The 25,665-nt window shown below is 36.7% G+C and overlaps 1 protein-coding gene across 1 annotated transcript in view; it reads right to left on the reverse strand.

The window, feature by feature from the left end:
* SLC9A9 (solute carrier family 9 member A9) overlaps nucleotides 1–25,665 on the reverse strand; it is a 574,234-nt gene that overhangs the window by 414,499 nt on the left and 134,070 nt on the right. Inside the window, exon 7 of the mRNA XM_023512997.1 lies at nucleotides 14,892–15,007. Within this exon, the coding sequence (XP_023368765.1) occupies nucleotides 14,892–15,007 (116 nt within the window). The remainder of the gene's footprint in view (nucleotides 1–14,891; nucleotides 15,008–25,665) is intronic.

The following is a 25,665-nucleotide window of genomic DNA, read 5'->3' on the forward strand; positions in this document are numbered from 1 at the left end:
GTTTTTGGCTGGGGCTGGGTTTGAACCTGCTACCTCCAGCATATGGGGCCAACGCCCTACTCCCGTCAGCCACAGGTGCGCCCTGACCAGCATATTCTAAAATGTTGATGTAATGTAAATGCTCCTGTTAAATAGAAAATGGCCACATCAGAGGCAAACCTTTCATATGCACGTGGGATGTAATCACACAGAGTATCCACTATTGTACAGTCCCATGGTAAAATATGTTATAAATCTGAATTTATCCAGAAAAAGATATTTTTCATGTTACGTACCTGAAAAAGATGACCCTTCTTTAAAGAATCTTAAAGTCTGACTCCTATAAATAAATAGTTGGTAGATAGCTATTTTTGCACAAAATAGTTAAACAATGATAAAAAAAAAATACACATCCGGGGCCATATAGCCTGCTAAAGTTTTTGTTACTTAAAAGTACTCTACTGAAAAAACTCAAGGAACAAGGAAAAGAAAAAGAGAAAGTACATCCATAATTAAATCTGCCTATCCCAGAACGTCTGAGTCTTTATTCACTCATCTTGTTTACTATTTTATATCCCTTAACATTTTATACTTTCACTTAAAATCTAAATATTTGCAAAGTATGAAGATATTGAGTTGTAGTTCTAGATAGCTGTTGCTAATTTTTAAAGATATTAAATGATGTACATTTATCTCACAAAATTTTTCTTTTAATTCTAATAGGTTTTTTAAAAAATAGGGTCAAAAATAGTAGCTTTATTTCTAAATTTTCACTTTTATGCATTTTTTTCTTATTGAATTTTCTAGAATTTCTATGTCACTATCTTCTATTGGTCCCTCCACGTATTCTCTGCTTTGGGACACAGACCACAGCAATGTTATCAGTAGCCTGTGATTAAAGTGGAGAGGAAAACTTGAATATTTATTTCCTAACTATTTCTCCCCAAAATGATGTCTTGAGCTAATATATCCCTGAACAGAAGGTTATTGCTTTCACAAGGTGAGATGGTCCCCAAGCTTTCTGCCCCTGGGTACGAGTGACCACTCTCTCCTCTTGTTCCTTCAGACCTAAAAGTGGTACCTGTCTGCCTACTACTAAGCTCCAGATTCCAGCAGTTTTCTTGGCGGTTCTTCCATAACTGGCATTACAAAAAGATGCCTATAAATAAAACCTTCTTCGATTATCCAATTTCACATTGCCATTTAGAATAATATTTGAGTTATATTTAAATCATTTCATTTTATTCCTTTTTTACTTAGAATTTTTCTTGGTAATGCTGCTGCATTAAATCAACTACCTTTTCCTCACTGAATCAATCATACGTTTTAGTCTCCTTTAAGTTACTGACATAATGGATTATATTAATATATTTCATGAGCTTGGACCATTTACTTTCATGGAATATTCTGCTTAGTTAGCATTATTATTCTTTCAATAACTTATTGGTTTGACAAACATTTACTGTAATCTCCTCTGAGACAGGTTACATTCTAGGCATTGGTAAGACATGAGTAAACAAAATCACTGAATGTATGCAACTAAGATTGTTGAGTTTTTGGCAAGTGTTTATTTAAAATTTTTTATTTATGTTACAAGTGGGATTGTTTTACTTTTTTTCCCTGTTTCTTTTTTTGCTGTTCTTTTTACGGACTTTGATTTTAACGTGTCATTGCAAAATACATTGAAATATTTTTCATGTTTCTATGTGGTTTGCAATAGTTTGACTTTCATCAGAATTCACTGTCTTTAAAATTAGATATAATTAAGCTGAGAAACCATCTGATCATGGTGCCTTTTTCATAGTAGATCTTTAGTCTTCCTTCCAACCTCTTTTGTGGTATTTAGACTGTTCACATTTTCCATTTTTTCTTGGGGAAATTTTTATAATTTCCTTTGGGGTTTTAATTTTTTTTTTTTTTTTTTTTTTGCTACTGAGTTGCGTAAAGTATTAATTATGGCATTATCTATAGATATGTTTCCTTCCCATTAGCCAATCTTTTATCATTTTTGCTTCCTTCCTTTTTTCCTCAGTAAAGCCCATAAGGATTTCACCTATTCTTCTGATCTTCTTTAAGGAATCAATTGCGAAATCTTTTTGTCTGTTTTGTGCTGTTGTTATTTATTTTTCATTTTATTATTCTTGACATTTGTTTTTGTGAATTACCTGTTCTTGACATCTTTTGGTTTATTTTGTTATTGTTCTTCTGGTTTCTCATGGCAACCCCCAAATCCCTTCAGACTTTTTCTTCTTTAATAATGAAGATATTTAATAACACAAATCTTCCTCTAATTTTCCTTTGGCTTTTCTTGTATCTTAGGTAATGGGCCAGAATTTCTTTTACTTTGCATTCTAGATATTAAACATTTTTCCTCTTAATTTATTCTTAATTTTCAATATGTTTGTAATTTCCCTTTATAATAATATATTTTTTCCAATTTTAATGTCAGGTATATCCAGATGAAGTAGAATGATTTTGAAGTATGTCTTCTTTTTCTATTGTCTATAAGATTTTGCATGATCTGTTTTTGAAATTATCTTCTATTTTTATTTATAAATATTAGTTTTCTATTTTACGAGACTTTGGAAAAAATAATAAGAAGAAGTTAACCGATGACTCCATACTGAACCTCAGAGTTGATGCATTCTATAATAGACATACTCTTATCTGACAATGTGAATGTTACTTTTTTTGGATTATTGTATTATTGGTCAATATTTCATTGCAGCAATCATCTGATTTCTTTTCTGAATGTATTTATCTTCGTTCATTCTTTACCAGTTTTTTGTTTCTACACCTTATCTTAAACATTGTTATTATTATTACATTTTAAGCCTTTTTAATTTTATGAACACAGAAAATGGAAACCAAAGAAAATTAAAAAAAAAAAAGCTTCCTTCTTCCCTCTTTTCCTCCCTCCCTCCTTCCCTCCCTCCCTTCTTCCCTTCCTTTCTTCTTTCTGTAGATTATGGTGAGAGTTTGCCAGTAAAATCTCTACTCTTCTTCAAATCTGTTGACATTTCTTTCTTTCTTTCTTTCTTTTATTTCCAGTCTGTGGCCAGTCTTTGGCTGGGTTTAACCCGTCACATCCGATATATGGGGCCAGCATCCTACTCCTTTGAGCCACAGGTGCCGCCCTGTTGATATTTCTTTGTGGCTAAATATTTGACCAGTGTTTGAAAATTTCCTTGGGAATACCAAAAGCAGCTTTCCATTGATTAAGGAGGTAAAGTTTTATTACTAATGCTTACATCAAGTTGATTCATTGTATTTAATTCTTTAATTTTTATTTCTCTACTAGATTTACCTAATACTAAAAGAATTGTATTGAAGGCACCTGCTATAATTGAACTTTTACCAAAGACTTCTTATATTTTTAGAACTTTTAAAAATGAAAAGTTTCTCTCAACAAATTATTTTTCATACAAATTATGCCATTTATCATGCCTCGCGTACTCCAATTCTTATTCAGCGCTTCTAATCTTAAATTATACCTTGTTTGATATTACTGTCACTCAGTTTTCTTTGTGTTTGCATTGGCCTGATATCTCTTGGCCTATCAATTTATGTGCAAGTTGTTTTCTTTTTAATCACTTCTTAATGTGTTTTTGTAAAGTCCATACAGGAGGGTTGTGGTTTTTAACCATTCAGAAGACTCTTGTTAAAAAGATACAGACTATATTTATAATAACGGACTCCAAGTTTCACTTAGATTACTTTCTAGCATTTGTTACTCAGATATTATATTCTTGCCTATTTCAAAGGGCTTTCTATTATACAGGCAGATGAGTGATATCTTGGCTGGGTATAGGACGCCTGAGCTCCAGTCCCATCTCTCTGTAGTCTGAAGATAATACCCCACTCCCTCTCTTCTAACATCAAATGTTGCCAATGAGAAGTTGCCGCCAATCTGTTTCCTTTTCTTTACAGGTGATGGTTCTCTCTGGTTTTCTCCTGGCAAAATTTTCTCTGCTTCCCTGTAGTTGAGGAATTTTGCCTGAATACATACTAGGATTTTTCTCATCAGTCCTGCATGAAACTGGATGAGTTCAGCTGGATTTAAGTTTTTTTTTGTTTTGTTTTAGCCCAGAGAAATTGTACTTTATTTGCTTACTTATTCCTGATTCTTTACCTTTTCCTTTTTCCTCTTCTTGGAACTATGATCATTCACAGGTGGTGTTGCTTGGACTTACACACCAAGTTTGCATTGTCTCCTTCACGATTTGCATATTTTTATATTTTATTTTGTGCTTTTGGAGGATCCCTTCTATTTAATCGTTCACTAATTCAGGTCTTACCTGCCCTACCCTCTTTTTTATCTACTTAATTGTTTACTTGGAAAGTCGTGGCTGTTCAATTATCCTCTGAGTAGGGCAGGACTTTAGGCCCTGTGCACGCTGTTTTTTCTGACCAATCTCCTCCTGTCAGGCTGCTAGACAGTCTTGACGTGTTTTTATTTTTCTTTGTTGGTTTATGAGTGCTTGAGGCTGCTGGTTGGCCCACTCTCTATGATAGCAGTGCTGTAACTGTAGGAGCAGGTAGCCAGGAGAGGCCACCCTTTACCCAGGAAGCCAGGAGATCACGTTCACTCTTGCGGGGCCAATGTCAACCGCCTACCCCCTTCCTCTCCCAAGGTTCACGTATTTCTATAATCCCAAACTATTCTCAGCATTCATTGTTTTACAGTCTCTATCTCAAGACTTCTTTGAAGCTGGAATCTAGGTACTCATGCTGCTTACAGTATAGAAAGCTCCATATCAGTTATTTCTATCTGCTGAAAGCTCCAGGCTTCACCAGCACTCAGTTGCATGTAGGAACCAAGAGCCCTTTGCCTTAGCACAGTCCAATAAATTGGAGTAATACAGGGCAAGAAAGCCAAGTTTAAGGTCACTACTTTCCCAGAATCCACTGCTGACCTTCATGAATTGTTTAGGATGATTGTAATATTAAGTTTTGAATGACTGTTTAGAGCCAAGTCACTCACCTCTACGCCTTTGCTCTTTTGTACAATATGAGTGTTACATGATTCCTGAAGTCTCTTTCCACAAAATATCCTATAATTCTATTATTTTAAGTCATTCTTTTTATCATCTAAAAGCAATGTACACATACTGTCTGGATCGTTGGTCCAAGAAAGCTATACAAATTTTTATGAGACAATTTGGGAAACTTTAACCTAGTGATATATTTGAAAACATTTCAGAATCATATTAGTTTTCTATTGCTGGTGTAACAGATTATCACAAAATTAGTGTCTGAACACAACACAGACTCATAACAGTTCTGCAAATCAGAGGTCTAATACAAATCTCACTGGGATAAAACCAAATTGTCTGCAGAGCAGCAGTCCTTTCTGGAGCCTCTGGGTAATGAGTTTCTTGCCATTTCCAGATTCCAGAGTCCACCCACATTCCTTGCCTTGTTCTAGCCCAGTGCTTTCATGTTCCAGGTCAGTAACATTGTATCTCTCCTTGCTTTTCTCTCATAGTCATATGCCCTCTAATTGCAGCCAGGAAAGGTTCTCCAACTTCAGGAACACATGTGATTAGAGGGGGCCCTTCCAGATAATCTAGAGAGGGGAATCTGTAGTTTCAAAGTCCTTAACTTACTCACATTTTCAAAGCTCCTTTTTCCATGCTTGGCAACATATCCACAGGTTCTAGAATTTAGGGCAAGAACATCTTTAGAGGGCCATTATTTTGCCTACCACAAAAATTTCCATAGTATTTTAAGTGTGATGGTGGCATTGTGGTTGTGCTTAAAAGGGAAATTTATTTGTGGCTGCCTTATTTGACCAAGGATCCAGATGGTATCTGTATATTCCATTTAGATGATATAAGGAGTGGTTTAAAATAGGATACTTCTTTGCTGCAATATCATTCTAGCTAATAATTTGGAAGAAATCATAGATTGGAAAAGAATCACCTCTTTGTCAATCCTAAGGCAGCTAATAAGCTCAAACTATAAGCATCGGTGAAGGAAACAATTCCATGAAAGTTTCATGGGGAATTTCAAAAGCAGGGATCAGGCTTTCACCAACTGACCCCACTGATGACACTTAGCATCAGTAAAAGTTGACGCCCACACTTTCAGTGTGACTAAATGTCACTGAGTGACTTCCAGTATGATGCCACAGGATATACACAGTATCACCTATGCACTTTTGCAAAATCAGGTGAACTTGAATCTAATCAAGACTCTTTAAAGCTAACTCTCCAAGAAATATGAGGATACAGGAACAATTAAATGGTACCAGAGAAAACAGATCAGTCTAGAGTGTGTGGACATCTCTGACCCAATTTCCTCAATAATAGCATAAAAAGAGAAGGGAGGAGGGAGCACTACACTGAATTAAGGGAAAATGCAGAGACGTGACAACTTAATGTCACTTGGGAAACACGCTTGGGTTCTGATTAAAAACAAAGAGCAAAAATCAAGAAAATTAAAACATGGAGTGAGTGTAAGATGATACCAATAGATTATAAAAGAATTTGCAGGCTCGATAATGATTTAGTGATTACGTAAGAACAATTTCCATAATTTTAAAGATCTGTACCAAAATACATGGGGGTAAAATGACAATGTCGGAGATTTACTTTTAAAAAGTATTACCTTTTGCCTAGGAAAATAGGTGTAAAAGTGTAGTTGTGTCTTATTCAAAGAAAAATTATCACATTACTTCTATTACATTCCCGACTTAACCAAAAAATTTACAAATGAATGTTGGTCAGGGGAACATTTTACAGACCAAGTATGCAGATTTGTGGAAGCAAAATGTGTACATGTCATTGTATTATGCTGATGGCCAAATAGCAGCCCCATCTTAGTGTAGCATAAAAATCATAACAATACAAGATAAAAAATAATGCCTGCTTGTATTACCTCATTTAACCCTTATAAATCATCCCTAACATAAATCTGCTATCCCCATTTCCTAGGCAGAGAAACTGAGTCTCGGGTGGATCAGATAGAATGAGATTTTAACATGCCTGTCTCATCCCATGTACTTTATTCTTTAATGCCTTATCTATTATTCAATAAATATTTACTAAGTGCTATGCAAAACTCGATGGGCCTTTGTGTTTTAAAACATCTGCACTTGCTTTCTTAGATCTAGTTAGTGCTGAATGGATCCCATTAAGCACTATGCGTATTTTGCCTTGTTTACTTGGAGAACTGAACTAACAATTTCCATCAACTAAATGTCTTAAACTTGATGAAAAGGGTTATGGGCTGTATTTTCCAAATGGCTACCCAGGTAGTCTTTATTTAGTCCTAATAAATATGTATTTCTGATATGGAGTCTATGCAATTTAAGGACATTAAATGCATCAACATAGTTTTGAAAGCAGGGTAACATAATATAAATGTCAAGTCTTTTGGAATGGTGACAAGTTATATAAAACAAAACACTAATGGGCATTAAAAAAAAAAAAAAGCCAACCTCTGAGATTGTCAGAGTTTAAGGACTTGTTATTTATGCTCTAAGGAAGGAACACCGTTGAGACATTTGGGCAGGAATTTATTTAACCTGTTTTTCCCAAGTCAGAGGCCAGAGTATTTATGGTTTAAATGGCATATATATAATATGTAAATTATATAGATATTTACTCTGCCTTCTCTTTGCTTCTGAAGCCTGGGTATAAATTAGTTTACGGGTTATTATGCATTGGAGCGGAACAGTGACACTAGAAAAAGAGGCTTCAGAAAGAAAATTTCAGACGTTATTTGTTCATTCTCATAAAAATAAATTGCCTGTATTTCACCATATGGCATAATCTATGCAGCGCATTGTATCCGTACATAATTCTTTCGCTTATTGTAGTATTTCTATTAAGGATCATGTTTTTGGCTTCTAATAGTTTAATTTCTCTATTGCTTTATAGCAGTAGTGTCCAAAAAATATATAATGCAAGTCATATATATAATTTAAAAATTTCCAGTAGACAAAAGTAAAAAGAAAACAGGTAAAATTAATTTTAATGGTATAGTTTTATTCAATAGTAAGTGAATATTGACATTTCAACATGCACTTAACATTGCATACAATTATTAATGAGATATTGTTTATATTAAGTCTTTGAAATCTCGGTGTGTTTAGACTTGCAGCACATATCAGTTTGGAGAAGTCACATTTCAAGTGTTCAACAGCCACGTGTATCTTATAACCACCATATTGGACGGAATCACGCGAGAGTTTGCGCTATCTGACGTTAACCTAAATGACGAGACTTGGATTGGTCCTCTTGGGAGAAAACTGACCAACTCTATAAAGTAAGAATTATCTTCTAGTTGTGAATGCTGGATTAATACTTCTGGAGTTCAAAGGAGTGCAGCTGTATTTCGGTCTCAATGCAGCTGCATCGTATAAAATGAAGACATTTTCATCTCAATGGGAAGCGGCACGTTGATGAAGTGAGGAAATGCGCAGAGCACGTGCGCTGGAATGAGTGTTTTCCTGGAGACCCTGCAGGAAGTGTCAGTTCTGTAAATACCAGGATGAGTTTTTGGCATCTTCTGGGTGATTATTTAATGTAATGTGCTGAGTTCTTCCTTTTCCTAAAGGAAGCTACTAGTTTGAATATCTTTCAACCTAGAAAAACATATTGCTGTAACTTCTGCCAGTCTACAAACCATAGCTTGGCAGGCTCTGGAAAGTGTTCAGCCCCTGACCACCAGGTAAACAGGGAGAAAGAAATACTTACTACATGGCTGGATAAGAAGAAAGGCATATACTTTTATTTCAGCGGATATATCTTTTTCAGGGGACAGAAATATGGTCACTCAACTATGTGCTGGGAGTCCCACTTTCCCCTGAGTCACTGTTCCCTTCAGGGACATGAGACACCTTATCTCTGAAGGTGATCTGGGATATTCCCTGCTTCGAATTTGAGAAGAGATCACCTTTGACCTTCCACACTTTGCTCTAGCAGTTTCTTCCTCAAACTTATTTATTAATTTAAAAGAATTAAAGTTCTAAATTCTAAAATTCTTACAAGAATTATAAGACTGAAAAGACAGGGAAATATCCAGAATAATAGAGCAACATGCCCTCGCACATAGGAGACAAAGAAATAAATAGTAGATGGATAGTGATTAGTGATAGGGAGGAAAGTAAAACAGGAAAGGGATGGGGAACACTGGGATTTGGGGGTGATCTGTAGGGGGTGATGGTGCAATTTTTGATATGATGGGCAAGCAAGGGTCTTACTGAGGTGGCATTTTAGTAAAGACCTGAAGAAGGGAAGGAGGCAGCCACAGCACTAGTCTGTTCCAGGCATACAGGGATGCTGGAACCCCTATGGATCATTACTCCCCTGAGACCTCCCTGCTTATCTCATCTACCCCACATAAAGGCAGACTTCAGACTTACTAATCAAAACTACTACCTGATACAGTCTAAATTTACTGAGCTGCGACCCCAGGTGTACTGAGGCTCTTCTGAAGACTCAGGAGGACAGTTGGAGGTCAGAGAGCCCCTTTCCAAGTTTTGGCCATTTGCAAAAGGAGGTTTGTTAAATAAATGATCTATTGCTAGTTTCAGGGGCTTTTGCTCTGTTGCATTTGGTTTTGCTCCTCTCTCCTCCCCAGCCTCCCACTCCCTCTCTTCCCTAGTACGTGAGCTAGAGCTAGCTCATGGCTTGAGCACTCTATGCACTCTATGCACTCTATGCACCTCTCACGCGGCCACTCACCACACATCGCATTGTCTCTTTGGCATCTATGCCCTTAGCTACCCACTCATTGTTAAGTGCTGCCACTGACCTTCACCTCATCAGCAAGATCTTCACCAGTCAAGAAAGGAGGAAATACAATTAATCAAATGATAGTCAAATCATCCTCACTGGAGCCAATGGAAAACTGGCTGAGGAAGAGTCTAAAACATGCGGAAAGAATTAGATTGAAGTTTAACTGTGTCTTTATAAAAGATAAATATGAATAGATACTAACACCTAGCTAAAATGTGGCTAAGGCTAAATGGGAAAGAATTAATTTTTAAAAGGCCAAGAAATATCAAACCTGGAGAGCAGTTCTCTCTCACAAATTAGTGAGTCACAATAGTTTAGGCAATAAGTGAATAATTGTGGGGTAAGACTGACTAGGTGTTTTAAGGTTATTGAAGATCTTAAATTGCAGCAATTTAGCAGAGAGTGGGTTCAGCGTGTTTTAATATGCCAGTTAGCTCCCAGGAAAAGGAGGGGATGTAAGTGCTTCTGTTCGTGTGCCGGCTTCTGCTGTAGGGATGGATCTTCTCCAGCACTTGCTGAGTTGGAGTTAGAATCCCAGACAAGCTGGGGGGCAGGCTTTGGGTTGACATTTACTTTTTTTAAGACAAAAGTTTCCTTTAAAATAAAAACCAATCTCACAGACATGAGAATCGTTGAATGTTAAAGCTGGAAGGATATTAGCCCTCTGAAACTTTTCATCCTACAGATGAAGAGTCAGTTTCTTCATCTGGAAAAAATAAAGGAGTTGAAAGCAATGAAAGAGATGATAGATTCCAAGAATCGACAAAATCTGGAGCGGCTAAGTGGTTGCCCAAAGTGGCACAGCTGGCCTGCCCCGGACTTGAAGAGTGGACTTGGGTCCCGGTATTCTCTTTATGGTTGTGAGCCACTTTTATATTTTAATAAATCAAATCAGGTCCGTTGTTTGACACAATGCAGATAAATAACCACCTTACAGAGTTGGATTTGTTCCTGTTTCAATCAGTTTTCCTGTGCAGTGTAAACATAACCTCAGGGATATCACCAGCCGCAGAAGGAACAAAGCTGGAACACAACTCAATTGCGTTTAGAGCCAGCTGAGTCACTCAATAGAATACAACAAACTCAGCCTTCAACACTGGGACAAGGAAATAATGGATGCTGTGCTTTTCGATTTGCGGAGTTGTGCAGAGGTGACCTGAAATGAGGCTTGACCCTGACAGGTGGAATGCCCAAGGATGGCGGAGGAGAGCAAACTTAACCAGCTAGAAACCACCGATGGGATAAAAATCCTTCATCTGGAGTCCGTGCTTCTAGAGGCTGCCAAGAGATTTCTGCCTTTCCCTAGGGCTGTGTGAACCTCAGGTAAAATCTTTTAGCAATGACATAGTAACCAGGTTATCCCCGACCCTGGGGATGGAGCAGGTTCTTGGTACTCTGATCCTCTCGTCTATGCCCTGAGTTCTACATCTGAGACCCACTTTCATTTCATCCCCTTCCATTATATACTAATCCTCCCTCCCCACAACCATAAGCAAAATAAAAGATGGCAGATGAAGGAAAATATTTGGACTTATACCACGAAGAATTATCTCTAAGATGTATATTAAGGGCTTCTAAAATTTGAAATGTAAAAGACCAACAATTCTACTGGAAAAGGCACCTAATAAGCAGTTGGTTTTCAAAAAGATACAAACAAACGTTCAACCTTATTTATAACAAGAGAAGTACCAAGTCAAACCACGGGGACATATAAATTCTCCCCTACCATAAGGGTAATACCTCTAAATTTCGATAGCCTACGGCATTGGTAAGACTATGAAGAAAAAGTCTTCACAAGGGCTGCCATCCACTGCTGGTATGAACGCAAAATGGCATAAACTTTAGGGAGAGGAGTTTGGCATCTAAGAATATTACAAATGCATGCACCTTTATCAGTCTCTGGAAATCTTTCCCAAAGAAACACTGGCAAAATGTAAAAAAGTTGTTAATTGCAGTGCCATTCATAATTGCAAAAGAGAAGATTGAAACCAAATAGCCATCCATAGAGGAAAGGATGAATAAACCGTGAAGTATTCTGCAGCTGATAAAGAAGAAGAAAGGTCTTTATCTGCTGCTACGTAGTAATTCCCCAAATATGGTAGATCAAATGAACATAAGGTAAAAAGCCACATGTATAGCAGTGTACAGGAGAGTATGTGCGTGTTTTATATTATTGCTTAAATTAAAAAATTTTAGGTAAGCTAAGACATGACTAAAATGATTGGGAAGTTAGGGTGTGGAGGACAGAAATGGAAGCTACGTTTCCCTGATTTCATTTCATGGTTTTGATTCTGGACTCCTATAGATGTTTAATCTAATTTTAAAACAAAAATGAAAAGCAAAATAAAAGAAATGAATATTGTTGTATATTGACTTGCGGTCACCCCGCACAGGAATCATTTCAAATGGTTTTAAAACAGTAATTTTTAATGGTATATCACTAGTAGGAGATATCCAGAGTTTAACAATGACCACTATGGAATCCTAAACAGTTTTGTTATCATATATTTAGTAATAATAGGTACATTATAATTTTGAAAATATGTGTATTTTAAGCAAGTAAGAAATGATATTGATGTGTCGGAAGAAGAAAAGTGGGCGGGAGAAAAATAAAAATGCAAATAAACATTCCAAGCTGTTAAGTACAATTGCTACCACACAATATTTTAATGGAAGATTATGACTATGAAAATATGTGTCCTTAAAAAAATAAGGTTTAGGAACAATGACTAACCCAGCAGTATAAACGCTCAGTGCCCACGTTTTGTTGCCTAAATGAATTTCACTCTTAGAACAAAGGCTTTTTGAAGAAGTGGCTGATTCCAAGTCAGGATGCGGGAATTCAATAATATAAAGTTGGAACATCCAGTCCTACCCCAAAGCAAGAAAACTATCAAAAACCATTGGCATCATATCAGAAGTACACGGGAGAAACCTGAAGAGGCTTCCACTTGCCACAAGTAGAGTATTTGGATCATCCAAAATCATGACAGCAGTAGACTGAGTTATACCAACTATGTAAAAATCCATCGTATTCATAACCATACTTTTTAAAAAGCCCATCTCATTGGTAACGTGGAGAATGTTACACATTAGTTTGAAAATCAGCAAATACAGAGAAAGAATAGATCATTTCCCCTGCTTTTTATGCGCGTTGAAATTAAACCATCAGGTGTTACAATAATTGAACACAAGACCTATTTCTTTGAGGGGAGTAGAAGGTAATAAATGGAAAAGCTAAGGGTGAGTTATCACGCCACCAGTTCGGAAGCCCCAATAAATACGGGATTAAGCAGTAACTATCAACAGGTACCAAAGCCATAAAATAAGAACCTCTTAAAATGTAAAGTGTCTCAGACGTTAACGTGCATATAAATCACTTAAATTCTAGTCCCCGATTCACTTGGTCCGGGGTTGAGCATCTATAAAGTCAGCACATACCAGTGCTGCTGGTCTGAGGGCTGTGCTGAGGAAGAGGAAAGTGGCCCCTGACACTGAAGAGCTGGACTGATACTGTCAGCTGGGCCCTAGTCCTGTCAAACATAAACAATGTCACAGAATGACCAGTTTATTCTGTGACCACGAGGATGGGTCAAGACAAAAACACAAAGAATGAACATTGTGCAAATCGCAAAATTGACCAAACATCCCTGTACCCTGATTTTATCAAGTATAAAATACCCTGTACTTTATCAAGCATAGCTTTAGGCTCAACCGAATCCTTTTTCCTTCTAAATAAGACTTAACTAAGATGCCCAGTTTTGAAATTATTCCCACTACCTGATGGTGTCTAATCCAGAGCAAAGCCACAATTCCTTAAAACCTCCCTAAAATCACCAGACGTGAACCAAACTCCTCTGATAAGTCCCTGCTAACACCCACTGAGATGTCTCACGGTTCTCTAGGGCGAGTCGTCTCACTCACTGTGATGTATAATAAAATCATCTTGTTTAGCTACAGGTGTGTCCAGGTGGTCTTTGCTGAAGTAGCAATTTAGTATAAAAGGGTGGATCGGGCTGACAGCTGGGTCAACAATCAGTTTGCCTCCTAATGAATGCCAGGCCCGTAGTGCCACCTTTAAAGTAATCAGGCCGAAAAAGCTGAACCTCATTCTGAGTAAGCCTCTCTCTCTAACCACTGGAGGAGCATCCAGGAACATTTTAAGGAACCGCGTTCAATTTAATCACAAGACAAATTACTTTCTTCTAACAAATAAGTAATAAGAAAAATTTTAAATAGAGGAAGAACTTAGAGATTAAACAGGACTCAGCAGTCATATCCATTGTAATGTGCGGCCCTTGTTTGGATCCTGATTTGTGGGTACTACCAACTAATAATGACAACAATAATTACAATAAGACGATTGGGAATATTTAAACAGTGAATAAATCTTTCATATTATTAAAGAAGGATTGTTAATATTTTTATGTTTATAATGGCAATGGTCATTTCTCTGAATATTTACGAATCAAATGAGATGATGTCTGGGGGTTGCTTTACCATAATCCGGTCATGACGAGAGGAAGCGTGTGTGCGGAGCAGATAGTAGAGAAAAAGATTCGCCATGTTTGCTAACTGCTGAGGGACATATGGAAATCCTTTTGGCTATTCTTCTGGCTTTCGATAGGGTTGAACAGTGCCATAATGAACAACTTTAGAAAATATTTTCGGCCATTTAATTCATTAGATCATTTTCAGAAGGTAGAATATGTCCAAATAGTATATGTCACAAAGAGGGGGCCAGCATACAGAGAACATTTTGTAACTATTTGGCCAAATTTTGTAATGAATATTCTGTAAATAAAGGTATATTTAGCTACAATCTCCCATTTTCCTTTTGTATGGTGACTTTAGGAGCAACTTTTGGGATACCCTGTGTAGCTCAAAATGGCTACATGTTCTAGAGAAATAAACTAAAATGACTTGAAAGAGCCTCCATCACTACTGAGATTGCTTTGTGACCCGTTTCTTCAGAGCTATTATTAACAGAATATCCACCTGTGCCTTTCTTTCTTTTTTGTAATTACTACTAGATGTGTCAACTGCAAGCCAAGAGGAATAAGGAAGTATTATTACATAGACTTAGGTGATGGTTTTAAGAAAGACACTCAATTTAAATGTCTGAGTCTTTAAAAGAAGGAAACATATTATTTGAACAATTACCTGGATCTGTAGCGGACATCAGTGAACCAAAAAATAAACAGTCTGTGAAATGAAAGTCCCCATTTTTCAGCTGGCCAGCATACATCATGGCCTTCACAAAGCCATACATAATTAACCTGTTGAAGAGAAAAAGAAGATTTTTGAAACATCAAATTAAACTCCCTGTAAACCCATGCTGTGAAACTAACATTCTAACATGTTTGTGGCTAAGCATCATGCAAAAATTACCACCATCCTGCCAACTCAAGGCCATGCCAGCCCTCTGGACACTGTAATCTTTTGCCCGTGAAAGAAACTTTGACCAAATATCACAATTCATTCACCTGGCAAAGGGTAACAGAACACTTGTAGTATATCTCAATGAAAACAAGATAAATCTCAAGGATAGAAAAAATAATCTGTCAAACATGGCACAACAAATCATGACCCCAAATACAGTGGCTGTGGTGACATCTGTAAATGGATTGCTTTTCCTTGTTATGTCTGCTGGGGTGTCTGAAAAGAGTCCAAATTTTAAGTCGGTCACTGTGATGAGGAGGAAATTGGCCACTCGCGAGGTACTCTTGTTATTTACAACACATGAATCTGTGCTACTCCCCATGTCAGGACACTTCCTCACTAGGCAGGGAATCACTGTTAGGTTGTATAGAACTTCGACTCACTGTCAGCAAGGAATACAGAAATGGTTCTGTTTTGATTTTTTTTTTTTTATTATTTGGGATTCTTTGAGGGTATAAAGAATTAGGTTGTGCTGATTGCATTTGTTAGGTAAAGTTCCTGTTTGGATCTTTCACTGAAGACCGTGACAGTGGACACAGAATGGGAGCCGGGAAGAGACAGGTGCAAGAGCCACATTCGTGACCACTCCTTCACACTCGTCCAGGGGAGGCAGACTGCCCGTTACCAGGCATGCAGTCACTCAGGCAGCATCATTCAGCCTATATATTCATTCAACAGATACTTATCATGGAACCCCAACTATGTATCATGCTTTGTGCTAAGGGCTTAAGATACATCAGTGAACAAAGAGATCTGCCCTCATGGATCACGTAGTTCAGTGGGATGTATTACAATAAAAAATAATCAGAATTATAAATTGTGTCTGTTATCCATATTGCTTCCTGAATTAAAATAGGCAAGACTGATTAATACTTGGGCATTCTAGTTTTTTTTTTGGCTGGGGCTGGGTTTGAACCCACCACCTCCGGCATATGGGGCCGGCACCCTACCCTTTTGAGCCACAGGCACCACCCCAATACTGGGGCATTCTGGACAGTCATGGCATTGCCAGAGCAATGCTCCTTGATGTTTGACCCTTTAGCCCTTTCTGGTATTGGCTCAAATTCAACGTGGTCCTTTCTCATGTGAACCACACTTCCAATATCAAACATCAGTGCGCTCTGGAATCAATACAACTTTTATGATCTTGATGATATTTCTGAATTCTGAGGTTAAGCCATTAGTTAACTTTATAGATTCTGAGTCTCACAATTGAAATGACTTGCTCTGCATTGTGTGGAAGCTATGAAATTGGATATTATAAAAATATATTGTATATATATATACCACTAAGACGTGGCAGGGTTACATGGAAACTGGAAGCCCCATGTATGACTGGAAATAAAATTAAAGTCCTTTTGGAAGCCAATGGCAGTTTATTTCAAAAATATTAATTTGAAAATATCCTTACAGCTTATTAAGTGGTTTCTTATAAGTGTATAGCAAGAAATTAATCACATATGTACCAAAATATGTGTATTTAGGTTACTTCAAATCACTTTCGTAATAGTGAAAAATTCAAGGCAAAGTACACGTCCAGGGAGTAAGTAATAGGACATACATATTATGGACTGAAATGCAACCATTAAAACTACATATAGGAACACAAAGAAGAAAATTTGACAAAACTAATTATAAAGTGATGCACAGAATAAATTACACTGGGGCAGAAGAACAAATTATTAAAATAATGACAATTTCTAATTTTGTAAAGAGTGAATATATATATATATTCTAGAAGCATATAGTCCCATGTTCCTGTTCATAGTGGTCATAACACAGGATTATGTGGCTTTTTTGCTTTTCTGCATTTTCCAGTTATTTTAAAATAGCAACTACAATAAAAACAACATATATTAGAGAGTGCTAATATGGACACAATAAACAATTATTGTTTCATTTAATTATAATCCTATGATTTGTGTACTGTAATTATCCCTTTACAAAGGAGAAAATTAGGACCCAGAATGATTAAACAACTTTTCTAAGATCACAGACCCGGATTTGAATCCAGACACTGGGACACTGAAGCCTACACACTTAACCACCAACTCTATGATTCTTTGAATTTCTTTTGAAATCAGGAGAAATACCCATATGTGTGGGTGCACAAAAATACACAAACACTCTTACAGTTTTCATTAAAAAAAAAAAAAAGAAAGAAAAGCAAAGTAAATGACTCATTATTCCAAATCAACTTCTAGACCTAAATTAACTACAATTCTAGTCACTTCCTTGAGAACATAGAAAAATAGAAAAATTAAAATAAAAAGCCCAGTCTGGTGCAAGCTCATTATGGTCACTGTGTTATTACCAATATAACAATTGTTATTACCAATGACAATTGGTAATTATTACTGCTAATTATAAGCCAGTAATTACTGTGCATCTACTATGTGCCAGACATTCTTATAAATGGTAGGTATTGTCATTGTTACTATATTGTTATTAACAAAAACCAGTTAGTTGTAAATACATTAGCTGAGAGGAGAGGCTAAAAAATGAAGCTACCAGTTAGCAGCCACCATATTTGCATAGACTGGTATATTCTTTCTATCTGCACTTCATGAAGGCATTTCCGATAGCTCAGTATATATGATAGATACAGTTTGATAGGGAGAGGGAATCTGGCCAAGCAAGTGTATGCAGTAACCCTAAAATGGCAAACCTGAGGGAGATGTCTTCCAGGGGTCCATCTGAAGTTCATGACATTTTGGGTTTTAGGGGTTAATAGAAACTGAAACTGCCTCATAAAAAGCAAAATTAATAACATTGATTTCAACAAATAACCAATTAGTGCTATTTTTTGAAAAATAGAGTCAGTGCTATGAAGAATACAAAGCTAGATATTCATGACCTGCCATCAAAGGGTAGAGTCTCCTAGGATGATAGTGATATGACCCACTAGAATAGAAGGCGTTGGGCAAGAGGAAATTTGGGGAAATGCTCAATGGCCATTTATTGAGTGTTTATGTTATACATACTGTTTAAAATCTTATGAGCTTGTTTTATAGTATTAAAGCTTCACACTATTAAAGTGTTTCAAAACAAAAAGTTCAAGACATTTCCATTCTTTAGATAATTTTGAAGTATGTAATTTTATTTTATTTTATTTTATTTATTTATTTATCTATTTTTGAGACAGAGTCTCACTTTTTCACCCTCAGTAGGATGCCATGTTGTCGTAGCTCACAGCAACCTCAAACTCTTGGACTCGAGTAATCCTGTTGCCTCAGTTCTTCATTTTTAGTAAAGACAGGGTCTCACTCTTATGCAGGCTGGTCTCAAACTACTGAGCTTACATGATCCACCCACCTAGGCCTCCCAGAGTGCTAGGATTACAGGTATGAGCCACTGCGCCTGACCTGAACTATGTCATTTTAATCTTAGTATTTAAAGAAGATAATCCTTTCTCCCCCTTCTTCCTCTTCACCCCTCCTTTTCTGTTATAAAAATAGCCTTTAAAAATTTACAACCAGATTTCTGGAAAAGGAAGTTTTTGAATTGTTAGAAATAGGAAAAACAAGTTGTTGTCCCTTTGGAGACAAAGCTGACAGAGAGAGACATCCCTGCCTGTGAATGTATGTGAAACAGGCCACTGCATAGAGCTTCCTCTGTGGTAGGAAAACTCAGGACCTACAAAAACTTATGATCCACATTTACATTTATGAATTTATGCATTAATGTTTTCCTCTGGATATGTATCTTCCCCTATTTATTTATTCTTATTTTATGAATTTTCTGGAGTGTGCACTCAAGAGCAATAATCCACTGGATAACACAAAAATTCTTAGTTCTGGGCCAGATGGAACTGGGAAGTTCTTTTAGCCAAATCATTCATTCTTTCACTCTTGAACTTATTAATTTTCACATTGACCCATTCATCCCACAAATAATTACAAATAGACTTAATTCCTACTCTCAAAGAGCTTATATCTTCTCCAATATTCTGTTCTATATTCTATTGGAGAAGTCAGTTAATAGGTCATTTATAATTCATTATTTTATTCATACTGTGGTTAGGAGCTATGAAAACAAGTATAGGACCCATACATGCACATTTTACCAACTGGGGATCATTGAAGGGGGATTTTATTTTATAGGAGCCATCACAAATCCAATTTTAGAAATGTTGAGATTAAGTACGGAGCTAATGAGATGGACCATTGGATATAAAGATTTAGATCTCAATAAAGGGTTTACTTAGGATACAGATTTGAGAGCAGACACTGTGCAGTGTATGTGTGTTATTGCAACCTTGGATATGAATAAAATTCCAGAGAGAACATGGAGTGAAAGAGGGCCTATGATTGAGGTCTGAGGAATCTGGAATTTGAAAGGCAGGTTGAGGAGAATGAAACAACAGAGGGCACCAAGAATCAGTCCACCAAAACGTGCATGGAAATTTAATAGAAAGTTATAGAAGTCAAGGGAAAAGGTGCTTCAAGAAGGGCATAATAGTAGGGAAAGAATCCCTATTTAATAAATCTCCATTTAACAAGTGGAGAAATGGATAGTCATATGTAAAAAACTGAAACTAAACCCATACCCCTCACCACTTATAAAAACTAATACACACTGGGTAAAAGATTTAAATCTAAGACATGAAACTATAAAAACTTAGAGGAAAGTGTGGGAAAAAGTCTTAAGGGTATTGGCCTCAGGCAAGAATTCATAAAGAAGACCCCATTGGCAATTGCAACAACCAAAATAAACAAAAAATAAATAGGACCTGATTGAGTTAAAAAGCTTCTGTACAGCTAAGAACACAATCAACAAAGCAAACAGACAACCTTCAGAATGATAGAAGATACTTGCATATTGTGCATTAAAGGGCTGGTGACCAGATTATGAAGAACTCAAGCAAATCAACAAGAAAAGAGCAAAAAGCCCCATCAACCAATGGGCAAGTGTTATGAACATAAACTTTTCCCAGAAAGACAGACAAATGGCTGACAAACACATGAAAAAAATGCTCATCATCCCTAATCACTAGAGAAATACAAATTTAAACTACCTTAAGATAATCACCTAACCTCAGTAAGAGTAGCCCACATCATAAGGTCTCAACGCTGCAGAGGCTGACATGGTAAAGAGAGGATACACTCATGAAAACTGTGTAGTCATTTAAGAAAAAGGTGCAGAATCCTCAGAGAAGTAAAAGTAGGCCTCCCATTTGATCCCACAATCCTATTAATAGGCATCTATCCAGAAGAAAAAAAATCATTTTACTATAAGAATGTTTGCACTCAAATGTTTATGCCAGCTCAATTCATAATTGCAAAGAAGTGGAAACAGCCAAGTGTTCATCAATCCATGAATGGATTAATAAACTATGGCAAATGACTATCATGGAATACTATTCAGTGACAAAAAGTTGGAGGTTTTGTGTCTTTTGTGTTTACCTGAATGGATTTGGAGAATATTCTCCTAAGTAAAGTATCTCAAGAATGGAAAAGTAAGCATCCCATGAACTCAGTACTAATCTGAAAATATCTGATCAACAACCACAGGTTCAAACAAGAGAAAAACACAATTAAATTCAATAAGAGGGAGCAGGATGGGGCTTGGTAAGTTTCCACCTATCTGGTAAAATGTAGGGGTATATGGCACACCTCTTGGGTGAAGGAGTCAACTATAATTCAGATTTTGGACATAACCTTACAAAGCAAATATTATAACCTAATTATATGTACCCTCATATTAACCTGAAATTTAAAAAAAAGAAGAGTATAATAGAGTTTAATGTTGCCATTTTGTTTACAATGATTAAGATTAGAAGGGTGGAATGGTCCATGGAAAATGAGAAAATTGAGAAAAGCAACATACCCAACCCTTCAGAGAAATTTGGCTGAGAGGGGGTTTGGGCTGAGATTTGAGTTGATTGTAAAGGGGTAAAGAGATGCTATGAAGAAACTCATATTTCGTGGGGGTCCCCAAACAGAAATTTCAAAATGACAATTCTTATTTATCAAGATTAGTGGCATGAGGTGGGAAGTTTGACTTTTGAATGGCAGAATAAGGGTCTTAGAGGGTCTGAGGGACCACATGGCTTCTGCAGGTACCAAAGAGATGACTCATCTGCTATCATAAAAGTCTTTACTAGGTCCTTTGAGAAATGCAAAGTTGAGTCAGACTCAGGGTTTCTGCCCCCCAAAAGAAGAGAAAAGTCACCTACATAAGCAGAGCATGTGGCAGACTTTTACTTGGGATCTCAAGAAAGGGTCTGAAAGTAAGGTGGAATATATTTAACTAAGGAGGTGAAAGACCTTTCTAGGGATAATTATGAAATGCTAAGGAAAGAAATAACAGAGGAGGTAAACAAATGAAAAAACATACCATGCTCATAGATCAGCAGAATCAATATTGTTAAAATGTCCATACCACCCAAAGCAATTTACAGATTGAATGCAAACCTCATTGAAATACCAACATTATTTCAATGAGGTTTGCATTGAATTGAATCCCATAATGGCATAAATGTATTTATGACCTATGTACAAATGGCTTAATAAAAAATAAAAAATAATTAAAAAAAGAAATACCAACATTATTTTTCACAGATCTGGAAAAAATAATACTGTGCTTTGTATGGAACCAGAAAAGATCCCAAATAGTCAATGCAACCTTGTATAATAAGCACAAATGAGGAGGCATCACTTTACCAGACCTCAAGCTATATTACCAGGCTAGAATAACCAAACCAGTGTTATACTGGCACAGAAACAGAGATATAGACATGTGGATCATAACAGAGAACCTGGATATGAACATCTATTCCCCCCAATCTCTGACAAAGCAGACAAAAATGTACACTAGGGAAAAAGTATTCCCATTCAGTAAGTGGTGCTGGGAAAACTGGTCAACCACATGTGAAAGACTGAAAAAGGGGCTGTACTTCTCATCACTCATAAAAATGAATTCACAAAGGATAAAAACTTAAACTTAAGTCATGAAACTATAAGAATTCTAGAAGAAAATACTGGAAATACTCTTATAGGTATTAGCCCAGGGAAAGAATTTATGAAGACCCCAAAAGCAATCATGGCAACAACAAAAATCAACAAATGGGACCTGATCAAATTAAAAATTTCTGCACAGCTGGGGACATAGTTAATAGACTACAAAGACAACCTACAGAATGTAAAAAAATATTTGCATGCCATACATCTGATAAAAGGCTGAAAACCAGAATCTACAAAGAACTCAAGCAAATCAGAAAGAAAAAAAATCAAACAACCCCATTAACAAGCCTGCAAAGGACATTAACAGACATTTTTCAAGTGAAGATAGTCTAATAGCCAACAAACACATGAAAAAATGCTCACCATTTCTAATCATCAAAAAAATACAAGTCAAAACCACAATGAGGCATTGCCTAACTCCAGTGAGAATGGCTCTTATCAATAAGTTCCAAAACAAGAGGATGCAAGAGATAGGAACACATACTGTTGATGGGACCATAGATGAGTACCGACTCTATGGAAAACAGGATGGAGATACCATTTGATCCAGGATTCCACTACTACGTATTTACTCAAAAGAAAAACAGGACATTTTATTTTAAAAAATACATTTGCACTTGAATGTTTACAGCAACACGATTCACATTAGCAAAGATGTGGAAAAATTCCAAGTGCCCATCAATACATAAATTGTGTATATGTATACCATGAAGTACTACTCAACCATTAAAAAAAAAAAAAGGTCATCTAGTATCTTTTGTAACAACCTGAATGGAACTGGAGACCTTTCTTTTCTGTGAAGTATGGTAAGAATGGAAAAATAAATGTCACATGAACTCAATACTAAATTATAATTAGTCAATCGACATTTACATGCACACGTGGAAGTAAAACTCAACAGAAATCAAGTAGGTGGGAGGGGTGTGGTGAGGATTGGGTAAATTCACACCTAGGAGGTACAATACACACATTTTGAGTGAAGGGCGTACTTATAACTTTGATTTAAAATGTACAAAAATAAATTATGTAACTAAAACATGTGTAACCCCATCATATTCAAAATAAAAAACAAATTGTCTCAACTTAAAAAAAAAAGAGAGAGAGGGGGAAGGTGGCATATTTACTGAACCTGAAAGATACATCCAAGTAAGGAGACTGCCCACAATGTTCCATTCCTAGACTACAAAACCTTTTCTCCTGAAGGTGTTTTCTGCTTAAAACAATGCAAAACCTAATGAACAACTGAAATTTCTCTTCTGTCAACCCAGGGAACCATCGCCATCTGCCACACAAGTTTTTCCCCATGTGTACTATAGAGATGAAGGGGAGAGGTCTATCTAGATTGAGATGTGGCTCCTCTAGTGGATTTTATCTTAGTACCCCAATGGGCTGTTTTCCCCTGAAGAAGCCCTTAGAACCCTGCTGTAGATGAAGTGGGTAGTCAGATTGTTCAATGCTACTGGCACTCTTCAGTCTACTCTGCATTCTCACTGGTCTCAAGAAAAGTCTTTGTTCCTTCTATTTCATTAGAGGGTTTTGGACAAAAAGAAGATTAAGAAGTCAATTGGATAGCTTACAGGCATGTTAAAGGAAAATAAGGGGCCAGGTGAAGTTCACTCAGCTCTGTTATGATAATAGTTGTGTCCCTGTCCAGGTCCTATATCAGCTATCTTGAACAAGGATCCATGAAGACTGCTGAGTACATCTTTTAATCCTCTCTCCCCTGAAAGAGCTGAAGGAAGACAGTCTTTAGAGGATAGAGATGGCTGCATCTAATTTTTTTGACCCTAATCTGAAAGAGGAGGCAGGGAATGAGGTGGAGGCAGTAGGAAGGTGCGGAACAAGGAGAAGAGGCTTCATTGCCAGGGGCATGAGTGTGTTGACACTGGATAATTCTGTGCCAGGACATGTGACCACCTCAAGATTTAATTTATAAGATCCAACAACTGCACCTCTCCCATTCTTTCTATCCATGGCCTCTTCCCCCTTCCTGGCCATCTTCTACTCTGTGGTTCTTAGGGCTGTTATGTGTCATCAGAAAGGGGATAACTGGCCCTCAGAATTTAAGAAGATTGTAGTAGAAATGAATATATATATATATATATATATATATGGGAGGAGGAAAGGTAACATTTGTTGAGAACCTACTCTGTACCATGTGTTAGGAGTGCATTTTATGTATTTTTAAATCTTTACACATACACACAAACACACATACCAGTTGGGCAGCCATTATGATTCTTATTTTATAAACAAGGAAACCCAAGAAGTGATTGAAATGATATTTAAATGCATGTTCCTTTTAACTTTTTACTATCTGATACAAAGTAGAACATTTAGATAGCTTTGCTTTGGTTTTCCAAATTTAAAAATCCAGTTACTGTGTTCTTCATGCCTATAGAATCTGACAAAGGGCTAATAACTAGAATCTACAGAGAACTCAAGCTAATCAATAAGAAAAGAGCAAACAATCTCACTCATTAGTGGGAAAGAGGCAAGAAGACAAACAAATGGCCAACAAACATATGGAAAAATTCTTATCATCCCTGATCATCAGAGAAATGCAAATCAAAATCACCTTGAGAGATTACCTAACCACAGTGAGAATGGCCCACATCACCAAGTCCCAAAGCCCCAAATGCTGTCATGGATGAGGAGAGAAGGGAACACACTGCTGGTAGGACTGCAAACTTATATATCGTCTATGGAAAGAAGTATGAAGAATCCCCAAAGAACTTGAGTTAGACCTTCAGTTTGATCCCACTATCCTATTACTAGGTATCTACCCAGAAGTAAAAAAAATTCATTCTACCATAAGGACATTTGCACTGGATTGTTTATTGCAGCTCAACTCACAATTTTAAAGATGTGGAATTAACTCAAGTGCCCATCAACCCATGAGGGGATCGATAACTTGTGGTCTCTGTATTCCATGAAATACTATTCAGCCATAAAAAAGATGGAGACTTTATATCTTTTGTATTAACCTGAATGGAGTTGAAGAACATCCTCCTTAATAAAGTTTCACAAGAATGGAAAGGCAAGTGTCTAATGTACTCAAAACTAATATGAAACCAGTAGATGAACAACTACACATTCACATGAGAGAAAAACACAGTTAAATTCAAGTGGCGGGGGGTGCTGGTAAGCTTTCACTTACTGGGCACAATGTAAGAGTATACACCACACCTCAGGGCTCAACTACACCTTGGACTTTGCCTTAAAAATGCAAATAATGTAACCCAATCATTTGTAACCTCATATTAATCTAAAATAAAAATTAAATAAATAAATTTTTCCATGGTTTGACTAAAAAAAAAAAAAAAAAAAGACTATCATTGACATGATATCATAATGGGCCATCATGGCCCAGAAGACATTCCTTGACCAGAAGAGGGTATGAAAACACCATGTATTCTCTGATTTCCTTTTAAACTAGTTCTATATCTGGGTTCCTATAGGTCTAGAAGGGGCATCCATCCACATTTTTTGAAGAATAAAAAATCCTGCAAACAGAGGTTGTGATGAAA

The sequence above is a fragment of the Otolemur garnettii genome, unplaced genomic scaffold (assembly GCF_000181295.1).
Source record: "Otolemur garnettii isolate 467f Iridium unplaced genomic scaffold, OtoGar3 scaffold00032, whole genome shotgun sequence".
Classification (NCBI taxonomy): domain Eukaryota; kingdom Metazoa; phylum Chordata; class Mammalia; order Primates; family Galagidae; genus Otolemur; species Otolemur garnettii.